Here is a 17,343-nt window from a genome sequence, read left to right as displayed (position 1 = left end):
TTTTGTTGCATGAATTATTAACAATTGCAAAATCAAAAAGATAAAAACCTCCCAAGTTTGGGAGAGAAGTAACAAATTCAGACAATATCTCATTGTTTCATCGAAGATCCAACCTGAGAATTGGGAATGATTGCAGCAGTAATTGGCTGAGGGAAATCAGAAACTCCAAACCCTATGCATATTTGCTTACAGAAAATTTGTGATATTTGTTCATATATATATATATCACAGTATCTATAGATTGTTTTCTCTACTAGTAATTCTGGGCTATAAAAAAGGAACTTTTCAAACAAGTTATAAGTGAATTTTTCAAACCCTAAAAAATCAACATGGCGGTGACAATTTACAAAAACACCCTTCTTCTGAAAATTTAAAATTGCGATTTTTCTGAAAATTGAAAATTGCGTGCAGCAAATGTGTGGGGGCCAGGCACAGTAATTCTTTTTGGTTTTGGGGTGTTTTGAATTTTATCCAGAAGTTGGGTTGGTGTTTGTTAGAGTATTGAGTCCATCTTGCAATCCCAGCCGTTTTGGAGGGATTCTTGAGGAATAGGGCTGTTCAGAGGAAATTAGGGTTTGCTAGAAAATTTTCCACATGTGGGGTTTTGTTGGCTTTGACCATAAACCTTAATAATTTGTTAGAAATATTATATATATATATATATATATTATTTTGTTATTTATTTTGAATATATTATTATATTTTTATATTTTATAAAATATACCAATATTAATATATTTTTTTATTAATTTTAATATTTTTTTATATTTTAATAAATTAAATATTAACAAAATAATAGCTGAGGGATTCTTGAGGAATAGGGCTGTTCAGAGGAAATTAGGGTTTGCTAGAAAATTTTCCACATGTGGGTTTTGTTGGCTTTGACCATAAACCCTAATAATTTGTTAGAAGTATTATATATATATATATTATTTTGTTATTTATTTTGAATATATTATTATATTTTAATATTTTATAAAATATACCAATATTAATATTTTTTTATATTTTAATAAATTAAATATTAACAAAATAATATAAATTTATTATTTGATTAATTTTAAATTTAAAAATATATAAAAAATTAATTGAGTTTTTTCATTGTGAATATAAAATTAAAAAAAGTATCTCCTCCTATGATATAACGGAATAGATGATGTTCAAAGAAAAAGTAAAAGAGATACCCAATATAGATATCTTCATTGAAAAAAAAAAAAAAAAAAAGTCTTCCCAGGCCAGATATATCACATTGTTATGTTGATTTAATTTAAAATTTATGAAGACCATTTCAGTCATGAAAATATTATAGATAAGATATGATGTCAATTCTATTTGAGTATTGGGAAGTTGGGGCAGCCTCTTTACTAATGGTAATGAATGAATGATCAATAATCTGATGGTAACCAATGAATGATCAATAATCTGGGAATAAATTGCTAAGAAATCATTGGTGTTCCCGCAAGAATCGGGCATTCTGATTCCAATTATTCTAAAATGACATTCTGACAGTGTTCTAAACTAACATCACCCGTCATCGGAAAGGAAAAATCTAAATAAAATCACACCACTCGGTTGTTATTCTCAAATTCATCAGCTAGATGCTAATGGAAGGAGAAGACTACACTAAGCTGCCAAACATTTTTCTAACTTTAACAAATCAGAGTAAAATTAAAATATAGGGTCTTTTTAAATATCTTTTTACATTAACATAAGTATAAAAATATTGTATAGATATATTTAGAATATTAATATTTTTAATATTGATTTTTAAACATTTTAAAAATATCTATGACATTGTTCTTTAATTCTACACAATTTCTCTTTTATCTACATTTTTTAATAAAATAGTATAGATAATTAAGTAATTTATTAATATGTATATAACATTTATAAATTTAGTATATGGAAAAGATGTCTACGGTTTAATTTGTATGATTAGATTTTTGTTGTTTTTATACAAAATACTTATTTGATTGTGTAAGAAAACCTAAATATATATATACCCAATAAATAAAAAATTGAAGATGAAGTAATATAATGGTTTACTGTACAATCCTTATTCAATATTTCACCACATCTCAAAAAACGCACGAAAAATCAAACCAAAAATATCTGTATATTTGTATTAACTATAGTTATTGTCCAGTAGAAACAAAGCAGCGTTAAAAACCAAAAACGAATTACTTCACCTGTAATTTTGTATTAACTATAGTCGTTGTCTTGTTAATACAAAGACTCTCTTACTATTGTGCATTGATCATAGAAGATTGTGCGAACGGGCTGTCCGGGAGATTGAGTTCTTCGTGAGAGCTATAAGAAAATTTTCTTAAATTAAAAAGAAAGTAAATGACAACATAATGAGTTGTATTTTGTACATCTAAGCATAGCATACCTGTCCATATCAACTTCTAACTTAGGCATATCGTCATTGCCGGTAGAAGAGCTCGAAACTATATCCAACATATAATTGACGACATTAACAATTGAAGTATTGGAAGTATCTGTACATTTGTTTAACCAAAATATTAGTAAGAAAATAGAAATCGAATGCATAAATAGAAAAAAAAAATGTATTCCTTTTACCTACGGAGATACCCAAATGCATCATCTGATCACGTTGCTCTTGCTCTTGCTCTACCTGCCTTTGGAGAACCGAATCCTCCATTAACTGTCTTTGGAGGAGCGAATTCAGCGAACTTGATTCTAGATCATTCACATTAGATGTAAGGATAATAGATGAATACGAGTTTAGAATCTTAAAAATCAAGATGATATGGACGCATTACTGGGGTAATTTTCAGCATCAAAGCCTATAGATTCCGGCAGGTAATACATTTGATGGACATAATTTTTTGAGGATTTCCTGCAAATATATAAAATAAATTTCATTAATGAATTAAAACAATAAAGCCTTTATTAAAAGTCTAATGATAATAATAATAATAAACCTTCCAGATTGGGTGAACTTCTCTTGATAAGGCTTAACAACAATACGAGCTCCACAAACAAAATGAGGATGTTTCTTCGCCAAAATCTTCTCCACAGTTTTTGTACTCTCAAAGGTCACAAAGCCGAACATCCGTCTTTGTTGGCAAGGAATTCTCACATCTCTTACAGCGCCATACTCTCTTCAAACAAAACAAAAGTTAGTCGACGACAATATAATAAATCATAAAAACAAAAAAACGCATCAACATAAACACCTAAAGTATTTGGCGATATCGTCCTCTGTAAAGGTACTTTCTGGAGGAAAAGTCATATATATTTGATGGGAGCTAGTAACTATGTCGTTGCAATCATCAGTGTCAGGCTCACATCGACTGCCACGAATGTCAATGTATTTTCCAGCATCCTTGGCCAAGACAATGTCATGCTGACCATGAGGCCTGAAATAAATCCAAAATAGAAAAGTTATATAAGTAGTCAACACAGTCATTCGGTCAAATAAAAACTACAATTTCACCTTTCGATTATGCAGATACTTTTGTTTAGTTGAAGAAGAAACTTTAACAAGTTATGCCCACTTCTCCTCTGCCTCTGGCTCTCCGTCAGGTACCCTTCCGCCTGAAGAGGGCGTCCATATCTTTCAAAGTATAACAATGGCAAGGATGCAATCGACACTGGGCCACCTTTTGATTCCAACAACTTGACAATTTCAATTTCTATTTTCTCGAGGGACTCCGAATTGAATTGATTATAACCACAGGATTCTTCCCCATGCCGATATCGGCAATTTCTGCCATGCTTGCAATTACCCTTTAGAAAATAATGGCAAGTCTTGCGGGCATAATCGATTGCTCTAGGAGACAAAGGCAGCACACCGTGGCTGCCCTGCATCTCCGGAGCAAAACCAGGAGGAACTGAGGGTGCGCCAGCCTGCCTTGAATATTTTAAGGGATCAATCATTTGGTGCTGCTCTTTGAAGTAGGAATTTTGATCAAAGGACTGATTTTGCAGCGCCTGCGCATAGGATGACGATGGCGGCAAGTGCGCAATATGGAATGTAGGATCGATCAGTGGCGGCGTCGGATGATTTATCGGCACAAGACAAGTATTCATGGCCTTATATATCAGTCCATGAATGAGTATGTCAGGTCCCATGGCTAATCTGATCATCTCAGTGTTCGAAAGCTCCTTAAAATATATGTATCCCAGGACCTTCTTCACCACAGGCGAAGGCTGCATGCTCGACAACTTGGCCAACACAATCTTTGTAGCTTTTTCGATGTCCATTGCATTCCATTAGTTTATTAAGCTGCCACTGATCAACGCAGAAGAACAAAAACGTTTATTTTTTGTTGCATGAAATTATTAACAATTGCAAAATCAAAAAGATAAAAACCTCCCAAGTTTGGGAGAGAAGTAACAAATTCAGACAATATCTCATTGTTTCATCGAAGATCCAACCTGAGAATTGGGAATGATTGCAGCAGTAATTGGCTGAGGGAAATCAGAAACTCCAAACCCTATGCATATTTGCTTACAGAAAATTTGTGATATTTGTTCATATATATATATATATATATCACAGTATCTGTAGATTGTTTTCTCTCCTCGTAATCCTGGGCTATAAAAAAGGAACTTTTCACACAAGTTATTATAAGTGAATTTTTCAAACCCTAAAAAATCAACATGGCGGTGGCAATTTACAAAAATAACCTTTTTTCTGAAAATTTGGGTTTTGGGGTGTTTTGAATTTTATCCAGAAGTTGGGGGTGTTTGTTAGCGTATTGAGTCCATCTTGAAATCCCAACAGGAATAGGGCTGTTTAGAGGAAATTAGGGTTTGTTAGAAAATTTTCCACCTGCGGTTTTGTTGGCTTTGACCATAAACCCTAATAATAGTAGTTCTTAATTTACTATATATGGTTCTCATGCATTGAATTACTGCGGCTATGACTATTTATTACTTTTACTTTATCCTACTTTCTTCCCATGGCTTGCGCCGCCAAAACTATCGGGGTTGGCCTACTTCATTTTAACAGTTCTACCATTGAAATTTTAAAATACATAATGTAAATATGTAAGACTGAGCAAGTTATATAGAAAATATGGCCTTTTTACTTGAATTATGATGGATCACTAGAGATGATAATCTACTTTGTTTATGTAACAATTTTAAATTCATGAATATGCATAGCCAATTATTTACTTTATATATATATATAAAGTATTTTTTGAGTTTTCATGTTTTCAGGTTTATTTTGTGTTGGGTTGTTTGTACTTGTTCGCATCATTAATTGATTGGAAACAAAATAGGTATTGTGCTTGACTTTAAGATTCCGGGTAGCAAATATTGTGTTTGGATCATGTTCGAGCTTGTATATATTTCCTTACAATATTTTCATAATCATGTTTATCACACTGGTTATATGTTCATAATCATATACTTTCCACGAAAGTATAAAAAAGATGCACAAAATAATTGTAATTTACAATGCATCACAATCACTTCTTCTTCTTTTTTGTTTGCCTCTATGCTTTCTTTGATATATATGCCATCACAATTTTTATTTTCATCCAATTAAGTTTATCACAATTCACAGTCAACAACTTTGTACTTTTCTTTTACATAGTTAATCTTTGTAATATATATCTTTTTGGAAGCAAGATTTGAACACAAACCATATTTCTTTTCGCATCAAATAACCTGAATTCGATGATCTATTAACATAGCTTCCAGTCAATTCACATTAATCCCCAATGCTGCATGTCAAGCATAGACACAGTTGTGGATGTCAGACTTTTTCACATGAGGAACTCAATTAAGAAATCAACATCTTAAGAGGAGTCAAGATATAACATTTTTTCTGCAACAATTCGGAAGTGTTGGAAAATGGTCCTGTCCGAAATCCCCTCGAATACTAGAAATAGGTCAACTCGTCCAAGCAAATGCACAATGTGTCATAAACAACACAATGAAATAGTAAATCGTTAATGCTTGGTAAACTCGTAGTAATAAGAACCTATTGTCGAAATAAAGAATGTGAATGCATGCAAAACAAAAAAGTTTACTGGAAATATTTTCTGTTAACAATCCTCGACTCAAACATAGTGCGAAAATAATCCAATTGGAGGAGGATAATATGATATGTGATAGGGCCACCAAATGATTAGCAAGACATTATGTCTAGCCAAAGACAGTAAAACAAATGTGATTTTGGGAGGCAGCCTAGGATTTTTATTTATATTTATTTTTATTTTTATTTACTTCTTTTTTAAGTTTTTGGGTTGTCGTTCAATAATGATTTTGTGTCTTATGGTTCAGGTTAAAGACTCCCCTCTAATTTTCTTTTTTTGGGGGGTCATTTGGGTCCGGGACAAATAGGTTCAAGAGATCAGAGAAAATAATTAGAATCTCTTTGAAGAAAGTCTCCAGCTCAACCGTGCACAAATAGGATTCGGGTACATATGATAATATATCTGTGGATATATTGTGTATCACGAATAAAAAACACGGATATTGTCGAATGATAAAATTTCTCGTTGCCAAGGAGAAGATGCGAGGGTTTGATTCCCCCACTAAAGGATTGGCTATAGTTCGTCCAATTTTTGATAAAATCAAAAAAGATGTTGCGAGACCGGATTTGTGCTGAAAAAAGTGATTTGTGGGCGAAAGCGGGTTGATCAGCCAAATTTTGAGATAAATTTCAAAATTCCCAATTTCAATTTTATCATTAACATGAGTAATAAATAGTTACTACTTACTATTTTGAAGTGCATGAGATCTAAAATTTCAGAGTAACTGGTAGAGCTTAGTCATGCCCATTAGTAAGTTACACCTAATTTATTGCCTTTCACTCTCAAATCTTGAGCTAAATTTCAGAATATTACCCCAAATTTAGTCATATCATGACCAAAAGTGAGCTAAAATTATTATATTTCTCCTCCATCCGACCTAATTACCAAAACCTAATTCTAATCCAACCAATTTACCCTATTAAAAAAAAAAACAACATTAAGAATCCAAAATAAAGAAACAATCGTAATTGTGATAGAAACCATAATTTCTTAATCAAAATAACAATATAAATAATTAAAAGTCCCACAATAATGTGTTTCCCAACTTTTAAACCCAATAATGAACACTAGGTAGAGGAATCAAATACAACCTTTCAAAGTCCGTTGTGTTCAGATGTCGTCGTCTATTTATTGTTTGAACGATAAACAAACTATAGAAAGACCTGTGCCGAATGAAAAACACAAACAACACATCGGTGTTTTGTATAACTAGTTTGGCCCTTAACTGATCTACATCTGGTAATAACCCAATAATATTCCACTATAAGCAGCCACACATATAACTTAAATTTATTGATTTATCTACTACATGCAAGTGCATCTTCATTCTCAAAGGCAAACATGCAAAGTCTCGACCTCTATGTAGAGCACCTTTTTCTTCCTCTTTCTTTGACCTTCCACAAAGATGCAAATGCTCTTTTTCTTGTGTTTTTTTGCTTCTGTACATTATCAAGTAATTGAGTGGTCCTTTTATCATCCAAAAAGACTTGACAAGTTCAAAAAAGATGTGGCAAAACATTTCTCATAAGCATGCAGCGTGGACAGATTGGCCGATTTAATCGCACAATTGGGAGCCAGTCCCATCATTCTAAGACAATTTCGGGATTCCGAAGAAGACTTAAAAATATCCTTGTTAAAGTGCCTTTGTAATATACATATGTTGGAGCTCGTGAGAAGCAAAATAATAGCATCCATTCTGCAGAGCGCGGAAGTGTTTCAGATTTTAGTCGAGCTACTGAAGGACGCGAATATGAATGTTAGGGAGCTGGCTCTGAGACTTATCAATATGTTGTGCGATTATGGATATCGAGCAGGCTTTGTTAATTGTGGGGTGATTCCCATTTTTGTCGACTTGCTGCATATGAACGGCTCTGATGAGGTGAAGAGGTATGCTGCAGAAGGTCTTGTGTGCGCAACGATGGATCCATTGCTCATAGATCAGGTGCCACCTGGAATTATCGACACGCTGTTTGTGCAGGACGTGTTCAGTCAAATGATTCAATCCGATGATTCGGCGCCGGATGATGAGGAGAGCAAGTAAGTGAAGATCAGCTCCCTTAGCACCATGACCTTTGATTCTGCAGCTATATTTCATGGTGTGAAAGAACAGAGGAGACGGAACCCATAATAACAAGTAAAGACAATTCACAAGCAAAAATTGCTAGAGTTTATAACATAGTTGTTAGAGGCGCGCAATGGCGCATGCTCATCACACCATTATCTATAGCAAGGCGCACGTGGCGTGTGACATGCTCATTGCATCACTATTATGTAGGGCGAGATGCATGCCATGGCATGTGGAACACGTGAAGTGGTCATTTTGCCGTTATATTTGGGACGGGTTGCCTCTTAACAAGGGATGTTCTTCGCATGCACCTTTGCCATGGTGCAACGGGAGATGGCACGTTCAATCGCACCCATATATGTCTATAGCACGGCACAGGCCACGGCATTTGGTTTGTTCATTATGTTGTTATCATTGGAACAGTGCGCCTCTTAATGAGGCATGTGACGTGCACATTTTCGACGATGCAATGGAGCAAACTTTTAAGGATTTGTTCTATTTGACATGCACATTTTCGAGGATGCAATGGAGCAAAAATGTCAAAAGAATTTATACACTTTTCTACTCACCAATAAGATATCATTATTTTTTAATTTACTACAAAATTCGAAAGGATCCTTTACATAGAGATAAATCAAATATTTATTAAATAATTATTTACAATCTAACTTATAGCTCAATAATCCAACCGATAACCAAAAATGGATTTTGTCCTCAAAATCAGACGTTTAGACGGGCAGATCGAAGTAATAGACTGTAAAGAGTTGCTTATAGAGCTGTTAAACGAATCGAGCAGCTCACGAGCCAAGCTCGACTCGGCTCGTTAACAGCTCGCTCGGCTCGTCTCTATAAACGCTCGCGAGTAGCTCATTTGAGCTCGTTAGTGATAATATATTTATATTATTTGTATATTAATATACTATATATAATTTTTTATATCAAAATTTATATTTATTATTAAAATTTAAATATTTTATTATAAAAAATTATGAATAAAATTAAATATATTTAATTTATATATTAAAAAATATACATAATATATATAAAATTCAAATCGAGCTCGAACTCGAGCCTTACGAGCCGAGCTCGAGCTTGAATTTGAGCCTAACGAGCTGAGCTCGAAGCACTATTTTAGCTCGAATTCTTAACGAGTCGAGCCAAGTCTGTACCATTAACAAGTTCGAGTCGAGCTCGAACAACCAATACTCGAACTCGCTCGGCTTGTTTAACAGCTCTAGCTGCTTATATATCCGCTCCTGGGCCAGTGACTAAACAACAATAATAACTGCATTTATTTGCGCGTAATTTATAATAAATATTATTTATTTTATTATAAATAGTAAGGGATGATGGCGGTGACGTGGAATAAATTGGTGACCCGTGCCGACGCCTCCAAATCATATGGTACACATTATTTTCACCTAATGTAAATTTATGCTAGTAAGTATATAAATTCAAGCTTGGTCAAATAATAGAATGATTCTGCTGTTCTCCCTCTAACTCACTTCTTACATTACCACACAATCCAATCCAATCCAATGCAAGAAGCGCTCGCGCTTATGGCGGCACACGCCGTTCTCTCCGCCGCCGCGCCGCCGCCGGACATCTTCTTCTCTCCTTCTTCACCCTCTCCCATACAGCATTCGTCCTTCCATATCAACTCAAATGCCCTCCCATTCTTGTCTCTCTCTTCCGCTACCGCTCCCAAGCCTCTCGCCGTCATCGCCTCCGCCTCCGCCTCCGCCACTCAGAAAGCGGTTGCAGTTATTAAGGGCGCGTCCAATGTCGAGGGCGTCGTCACTCTCACCCAGAATAACAATGGTGAATTCCTTTTTCATTCAGTCAGGCATTTCATCGAACACCTTGTCCCCTCCCCTTTCATCATTTACATTATTATTAGTTTCTTCATATTCACGTTTTCTATATAAATTGAAGCCCAGCTTTGGGGATTTGTGGTCATAATTTTTCCAATCCCCTGTTTTCTTGATTTGGGAATTTGTAGATTGATTAGGCATTGATGCTCAGCTTTGGTCCCTGATTGTATATTTGGTGTTTTAGGTCCCACTACTGTGAATGTTCGTATAACAGGACTCGCTCCAGGGAAACATGGATTTCATTTGGTGAGTGTTCTTCGTTTGAATTCAATACTGGTAGCTAAAATTAAATATCATCAAAACAATGTGAATGGATCACTCATCTCAACCTTGTTAACAATGATGAATCAAGCTCATGCTCAAGCTCGACAAATTAAGAAGTCAAGTAAGCTCAACTTAGATAGTAAAGGCTTGGATTTGGTTCATAAAAAATAATAATTCAGTCAAACTCGAGGTCGAAAATTTCTCAATTCAAGTAGCTTGACTAGGAAAGGCTTGATAAAGAGAGAATTTTATATTTTTGTATATTTGATTATATTTGCAAATATATAATAGTTCAAGCTTTAACTCAAGCTCGATCCAAAAAGATTTCTAACAAGATTGAGCTAAGATCGATAAAACCTAGAACCAAGTTTGAAAATGAGATACACAGCTCGCATAAATAACAATTCTATTTAATGGGCTTTATGTTGCGATTTTCCTTGAATTGGTACAACATTTAGCTGGTGAAAATGATTTCGCTCTGAACCTGAATTGTGTTTTCGTTCGTGACATTAGCATGAGTATGGAGACACTACAAAAGGGTGCACATCAACAGGTTCGAAATTTTTCCTACATCCCAGAGTTGTGCTTGATTAAGCACATGCTACGATGTACATTTCTAAGACATAATATGTCGAATTGTTGTCAATAGGTTCGCATTTTAATCCTAATAAATTGACACATGGAGCTCCTGTGGATAAAGTCCGTCATGCGGGCGACCTGGGAAACATAGTGGCTAATGCTGATGGTATTCAGTCAATATTTCGAATACAAATTATTTTTTAAATCTTGGTAGGTACCTAAGATAGTTTATTTTGTAATGTATGCAATGCAATACATGTAGGTGTTGCTGAATCTACAGTAGTCGACAATCAGGTATCATTTGTCCGCAGATATATACTCCTCACACTCATGTCCTGTTTCATTTGGATAAATTTTCACTCAAATTTAGAGGCATATTTGTGGAATCGTAATTTCTAAAATGTACAGATAGCATTGGCTGGTCCAAATTCAGCCATTGGAAGAGCTTTCGTGGTTCATGAGCTTGAAGATGATCTCGGAAAGGGTACAATTTTATGGTTCACTTTTGTAGTAGTACACACTTTCGATTATTTTTCAACTCTGTAATATCTTCCTGGTATTGCTTGTGAATCTTATCCAACTTTTTGCAATCCTTTCGAATGCAGGTGGTACTGAGCTCAGCCTTTCTACTGGAAATGCCGGTGGCCGTTTGGCTTGTGGTATGCTACTTTTAATCCATGCTATTTCGTCATATAATTGGCGCGAAAAATTGTTTATATTGTCTTAATTGTTCATTTGTTTTACATTTGGGCATAATCTTTCTCAAGAATTTTTAGACTACCGAGTAATAGACTGTTATACGCCTTTTATTTTGTAAAAGTGCGTAAAGAATACATCCGAAAAATTATGTGGTATTTTTTTTTTTTATGAACTGTACATATTTTAAAGGAATTACTTGTAGATGCTGGATCGATAATCTTGTCATGTTTTGTAATTTTAGAAGCAATAAACGTTATTTCTTCTTATATGCGAGCGATGTATTTGCTTATGTTTTCGCAACATTCAATTGTGTTTTCATTTTAGCTTCGAAAAACATCATATCCAACATTTACTTTCCGCCTAAAATTATCTTCTTACCTATGTGCAATTTTGCAGGTGTTGTTGGTTTAACTCCATTTTTGAAGTAGCTGTTCCCTGTTTGCTTTGTGTACTCTGAATTCTGAAATATAAACCCAATCTGTGCTGTAATTAAAAGTCATGGATTGCTTTTTTGTGACAATGTCGGAGTTTGTTTCGATAATTGTTTGTGGGTAATATTTTTTCAAATTTTATTATTTGGACTCTGTATTTTTCAAAAAAAATATATATTTTTTTTCTTCACAAAACATCTCATAAAACATTATTTTTCTATCAAACTCAAACCAATTTTTTTTCAAACTCATCAAAAGAAACACACCTATTGATTTTAATGACTACTTAAACTGATGGAATGACCAACATAAATAAATGCCTTGAATAATTTTCTTACAGATAAGATATCATCGATTATTATTTAAATATTATTATTTTTAATGTCGAACATTAGTAATACCAACGTCTTATAATAAACGTGATAGCATTTATGCGTTATTGTGTTTAATATTATAAATATTAAATATTTTTATATTGATATAATTTATTATGTCATATTTTATATTATAAAAAACTAATATATATTTTTTTTTCTTGATTTATATAAAAATTATAAATATAATAATTAATTAATTAATTAGTATTATAATTCTTACAGTCAACATCGTCTTAGTAAAAAATCTTCCAAAACAAAGTCAAACAAAACAAAATTTGGGCCAATATATATGCAAGGGCAAGCAATTGTATCTGGACGCAATTTTGGTCGAACACCATTTTGTCGTGAGCTGTGAGCGTCTATAATAATAATAATAATAATAATAATAATCTATTGCCGATCAAAAATAATAATAATAATAATAATAATAATAATAATAATATAGATTATCACGTTATAAAAAAATAAAAATTAAAAAATTAATAGTCTATGTTGATACGTGAGCCACAATCACCCACGTACATACAATACAATACAAGTGAAGTGAAGGAGATAAAAATGGCAGTTGCCAACTACCGAAATTCCAAACCCAGCGGTCAACCTGCGATGAATGCTCTCCTCCGATTCTTCGCCGTCCTGTCGGTGATCGCTTCTGCTTCTGCTGCTGCTGCTGTTGCTGATTCTGCCAAGAAAGTTAGCTTCGAGATATACTACGAGACCCTCTGCCCTTACTGTTCCAATCTCATCGTCAACTATCTCCCCGAGCTTTTCGAATCTGATCTCATTTCTATTACGGATCTGAAGCTCCTTCCTTACGGAAACGCTAAGATAAGCCCCAATGGAACCATCGTTTGCCAGGTAATTTGTCATTTGTGATGTTTTTCCCCTCTTTTGCGGATTGGGAGGTTTTCGTTCCTTGTTTGTGTTTATGTTAGGTTAAAAAGTACGTGTTTGGTTCCTAATTTATGTGTTTTTGCTGGATTGTAGCTTTGATTTCTCTTTCATTTTCGTTCTCATTTTCACGATATGCGACCCCAAAAAGTTGGGAGGAAAAAGCAACATGAGGCTATCATTTTACTTTTCTCAAATGCGAGCAGTTTTTTTTTTCTTGAAGAATGAGATTCGTTTAGACTGATTGTTGATATAGAAAGGATGCAGAAAAAGGTTTTGAAAAACGACCTCTTGGGATGATCCAGAGTTGACTGTGATGTTCATCCAACAAATTTTGAGTAGCTCCAATCAGGGTTAAAATTAAACAAATTTTATTTGATATTTAGAGGGTGCTCAGCTAAGATTACCATCCCTTAAAAACGTTCGTTGAATACAGATGCTTATATTGAACAGAGTATCATGTAGAGGATAGTATTCTAAGTTCTCAACTTATGTTTTTGTTAACCAAAATCTAGTTCTTTAATAGTTTAGCAGTCATATGCTGTATGCATACCTCCGTATATGTATTCCTTCTCTAAAAGTGCCTTAATAATTATCTGTATTCCTCCAGAAAATAGCAATATTTTAAGGATAGTTTTGTTTTATAAAAGTACTTTAAAATTCTAAATCTATTATTTCTGCGGTGACTAATGATATTTTGGTGTTTCTCTCTACACTTGTAGTATATTTTATTAAAACCTGCCTTCTTATTATTTATAATTCTTGTTTTTAACTCTTAAAGAATCTACAAATGTTGGATCTCTAATTATGACACTTGTTCTTTTGTTGAATCTTGTTTTCTCTGAAGCTTTTGATCATCAAATTCTGATGCCTTTCAGTAATATTATCTGTTTTGTTCTCTTCTATTATTCTTATGTTTGTGTTATTTATCTGTTTTTGTGTACTATGGTTGATTGCTAGAAATTCAAGGAATAATAATTTATATTGATGATATACACATATGTACCAAAAAAAGTAGAACATGTAGCTCTATTACATAATTCTGCCTGTACACCATCAGCCGGTAGACAGAATTAAAACCCGAGTGGGTGATTAGGAGTCCACTTCTTAGAAAAAGCTATGCACATAAGAAGGCTTCACTGCAGTAAACAAAAAAAACCCATCCAGTTTTAAATAAGCACCAAAAGTAACCATTTTCTTATCACACTTCCTTGCACATTATATTAACCAAAACTCGGATGACACAAATCTGTATAGAACTATCGGATGCACTACAGCTAGTTTGGTGAAATACAATACACTATTGGGTTATTGGACTGCAGACTAATCCAGCTTGCAACTTACTATAGTTATACATTGAATATTTAGCCTACAGTTCAAAAGGTGGTGAGTTGGAGAATTTACTGGATTTTACAAGGGATGGGTTCACAAAATACAACAAAGTTACAAATTCAACTATCATAGTTGGGTTTTACAGTGTTTTGTGCGGAAGTTACAAATACTCAGATCTACTCAGAAATTAACATTGTCTAAGTTGGTACCGGAAAACTCTTGAGACTTCCCAAGGTACATAAAATCACTAGGCATAAAACCGATATTGATTACAACAGGAAGTATATGCAGATGAATAGACAATGGAAAACTCAAATTAGTGATGTAACCATCTATGATCTGAAGAGGAAGTGTCTGTCACAAACTGAAAAAATCTTGCTAGCCATTGCTAGTAACCGGATTGATAAACCAGGTATGGCTGTTCATTTGAATTGCTTTTAGTGTGTGATTACATTAGTATTTCTTCACATGTTCTTTATGTGATGTAAAGTATTACATAATAATTTATTGGTGTGATTTGGATGCTTATTCATAGTTGGTTATAGATTGTAGAATCTGTAAGCTGCAGAACTTCTTTTACTCTTATTATGAAAAAACTTGAATAGGGAGCTAATGATTGGAGAATTATTGTGTTTATGTTATATATTTATTTAAGGACAAGAATGTAACTTTGGTAAGAAAAGAAAATGGCTAACTAACACCCAAGCATAGTGATCTTGTTTGATTTAATAATATTTTGTTTGTGTGGTTGCAGCACGGACCATATGAATGCTTATTGAACACGGTGGAAGCATGTGCAATTCATACATGGCCTAAACTGGTTAGTATGACTATTCAAATACCAGAACAAGCTCTTGGGTTACATTAGCCTTTTGCTTAAAACATGCGTAAAGTAATTATTTACTCATTTTGATCATTGGCATGTGAAGGATGCAAAGAGTGTATGCATTATTGATATTTCTTATGCTTCTCTTTTTCTCATCTCCTTTTTTATTATGATTTTAAAATCATCTGATGCAGGAGGATCATTTTCCATTTGTATACTGCGTGGAGAATCTTGTATACAACAACAATTATACCTACTGGGAGACGTGCTTTAAGAAGTTGGGTTTGGATGCCTCTCCTGTGATAAATTGTTTAAATAGTGATCTTGGGAAAAAGGTTAGTCGCTGACTGATTATATCAATTAAGTCACGCCCACTAATATCAATATTAAATGACCATTTCACCTAAAAGATTAAATTGATTGAGAAGTGCATCATTAATTATATATTATAGTCTTCCAACAATTATAAATGGTGATGTTGCGATTTCTATTCAACACTCACTTGTGTATTTCATAATTTCTGAGCAAGATTGGTCCATCATGACCTGACTGATTTTCCTTCAGTGAACTCAGACGGTCTATTATTTCGACATTAGACAAAAGTGGTTCTCGTCTCCTGAATTAGTTATTTCAGGTATTTGACCTTTCCTACATGGTGTTCTGATATGCTTAAAACATTCATTTGTGCAGCTTGAGTTGCGATATGCAGCAGCAACAAATGCGCTCGAGCCTCCTCACACGTACGTCCCCTGGGCAGTAGTGGACGGAAAACCCATATACGATGTTAGTATCTCTTCACCTTTGCTCTTACCTTTAATAATTTCGATCTATTCTTTGTGCTATCATCAAAATCTTGAGAGTATCATCTGTGTTTCTGCAGGACTATCGAAACTTTGCAAGCTACATCTGCAAAGCATATAAAGGAACTAATAAACCATCTGCTTGCACTAAATCCTCGGTTGGAAGTGTTAGAAAATTGAAAATGTACATGCTTCGATACTTTGGCGGGGAAGAACCAATGAAGTCGAAGGTGTTTGGTTCACGACAGAGCATACTCTCATGGCTGCAGGGCATCGCGATGGAGATTGCTTGACCAGACCAGAGGTTCGTATCAAGAACTATTGCTGCTCTCTTTAAGAATGGATATGAAAATGTTGTGCTGTAGTTAAGTAAATTATGTTCCTGTGTAGTCATGAATATTCATATAGACTATAGACGTGCTGTAGTATTGTCCAATTCCATTGGGGCCTTCTTAAGGTTAAGGATAGAGAGCTCTAAGGGTATGGCTTCAATGAGATTTATATATATATAAATGTATGTTTTATTTATAGCTTGACTGGGTATAATCATCTTATGTGTTAGTAGAAATTTTCATGATACTGTAAAATATTATTCCCTTCGTCCCACATAATTTGTCTTTATTTTCTATTTTCGTCCGTCTCATTTTCTTTTTTGGAAAATTAATTATACACTTTAATCATATTTTAAAATTTAAAATTTAAATTTTTTTAATCTTAATTAAACTATTTAGTTATCTTAATCTTAATCTATAATTATTTTTACTAATATATTTCTTAATTATTTACTAATTATATTTTACCTACTGATACATTATACACCCATATTAGAGTAAAATTGGTTTAAGTTTACGTAGTAATAATAATAATAATAATAATACTGATGGATGAACTTATCAGTATATGTCAATTATTAAAAAAAATAAAGATAAATTTTGGTAAATTTATATAAATATATAATATTAATTTAAACAAATTGAAAAAAGTTTTGATCTTACATTATTACTTCTTTTTAAATAAAAATTAATTTTTTATCGCTCCATCAAACATTGATTTTTAGAGGATGTTTGGGACGGATGGAGTACTATTTTAAGTTTAGTTTTATTAATTTAGATTAAATTTCAACTCCTAAAAAATCCTAGATTTGGATAAACCGCCAGGGTATATATATATTACTATAGAAAATGT

The 17,343-nt window shown here is 33.5% G+C and overlaps 3 protein-coding genes across 3 annotated transcripts; 2 read left to right on the top strand and 1 right to left on the bottom strand.

The window, feature by feature from the left end:
* Positions 1 to 2,243: 2,243 nt before the first annotated feature.
* On the bottom strand, positions 2,244 to 4,233 carry LOC127249708 (zinc finger CCCH domain-containing protein 18-like). Its single transcript, XM_051272640.1, has 7 exons — positions 3,464 to 4,233; positions 3,204 to 3,386; positions 2,949 to 3,128; positions 2,787 to 2,863; positions 2,584 to 2,703; positions 2,393 to 2,501; positions 2,244 to 2,310 (listed from the first exon to the last, which is right to left on the bottom strand). The coding sequence occupies exons 1-7, from the start codon at positions 4,231 to 4,233 to the stop codon at positions 2,244 to 2,246; spliced, it is 1,506 nt and encodes a 501-aa protein (XP_051128597.1).
* A 5,321-nt stretch (positions 4,234 to 9,554) lies between these two features.
* On the top strand, positions 9,555 to 12,068 carry LOC127249482 (superoxide dismutase [Cu-Zn], chloroplastic-like). The gene is made up of 8 exons (XM_051272271.1): positions 9,555 to 9,906; positions 10,144 to 10,205; positions 10,737 to 10,776; positions 10,873 to 10,968; positions 11,065 to 11,096; positions 11,211 to 11,286; positions 11,408 to 11,461; positions 11,898 to 12,068. The coding sequence occupies exons 1-8, from the start codon at positions 9,624 to 9,626 to the stop codon at positions 11,927 to 11,929; spliced, it is 675 nt and encodes a 224-aa protein (XP_051128228.1). The 5' UTR covers positions 9,555 to 9,623; the 3' UTR covers positions 11,930 to 12,068.
* A 772-nt stretch (positions 12,069 to 12,840) lies between these two features.
* Positions 12,841 to 16,688, top strand: LOC127249547 (gamma-interferon-responsive lysosomal thiol protein-like). The gene is made up of 5 exons (XM_051272405.1): positions 12,841 to 13,167; positions 15,287 to 15,352; positions 15,553 to 15,693; positions 16,049 to 16,141; positions 16,239 to 16,688. The coding sequence occupies exons 1-5, from the start codon at positions 12,868 to 12,870 to the stop codon at positions 16,449 to 16,451; spliced, it is 813 nt and encodes a 270-aa protein (XP_051128362.1). The 5' UTR covers positions 12,841 to 12,867; the 3' UTR covers positions 16,452 to 16,688.
* Positions 16,689 to 17,343: the final 655 nt, after the last annotated feature.

This window comes from Andrographis paniculata, unplaced genomic scaffold, assembly GCF_009805555.1.
Source record: "Andrographis paniculata isolate CXL003 unplaced genomic scaffold, ASM980555v1 Contig36END, whole genome shotgun sequence".
In the NCBI taxonomy this organism is placed as follows: domain Eukaryota; kingdom Viridiplantae; phylum Streptophyta; class Magnoliopsida; order Lamiales; family Acanthaceae; genus Andrographis; species Andrographis paniculata.
The sequence above is the reverse complement of the archived record's forward strand: the minus strand, read 5'-3'. Positions and strand labels throughout refer to the sequence as shown.

What these genes read in the sequence shown, in the direction of transcription:
- LOC127249482 (XM_051272271.1), top strand. Translation starts at nt 9,624, where the DNA reads ATGCAAGAAGCGCTCGCGCTTATGGCGGCACACGCCGTTCTCTCCGCC. An exon ending in TCTCACCCAGAATAACAATG is followed by an intron (nt 9,907 to 10,143) that starts GTGAATTCCTTT and finishes TTGGTGTTTTAG; the next exon opens with GTCCCACTACTGTGAATGTT. An exon ending in CGGTGGCCGTTTGGCTTGTG is followed by an intron (nt 11,462 to 11,897) that starts GTATGCTACTTT and finishes GCAATTTTGCAG; the next exon opens with GTGTTGTTGGTTTAACTCCA.
- LOC127249708 (XM_051272640.1), bottom strand. Translation starts at nt 4,233, where the DNA reads ATGGACATCGAAAAAGCTACAAAGATTGTGTTGGCCAAGTTGTCGAGC. An exon ending in GATATCGCCAAATACTTTAG is followed by an intron (nt 3,129 to 3,203) that starts GTGTTTATGTTG and finishes TTTTGTTTGAAG; the next exon opens with AGAGTATGGCGCTGTAAGAG. An exon ending in TTAGAAGTTGATATGGACAG is followed by an intron (nt 2,311 to 2,392) that starts GTATGCTATGCT and finishes ATTTTCTTATAG; the next exon opens with CTCTCACGAAGAACTCAATC.
- LOC127249547 (XM_051272405.1), top strand. Translation starts at nt 12,868, where the DNA reads ATGGCAGTTGCCAACTACCGAAATTCCAAACCCAGCGGTCAACCTGCG. An exon ending in TTCATACATGGCCTAAACTG is followed by an intron (nt 15,353 to 15,552) that starts GTTAGTATGACT and finishes CATCTGATGCAG; the next exon opens with GAGGATCATTTTCCATTTGT. An exon ending in ATAGTGATCTTGGGAAAAAG is followed by an intron (nt 15,694 to 16,048) that starts GTTAGTCGCTGA and finishes TCATTTGTGCAG; the next exon opens with CTTGAGTTGCGATATGCAGC.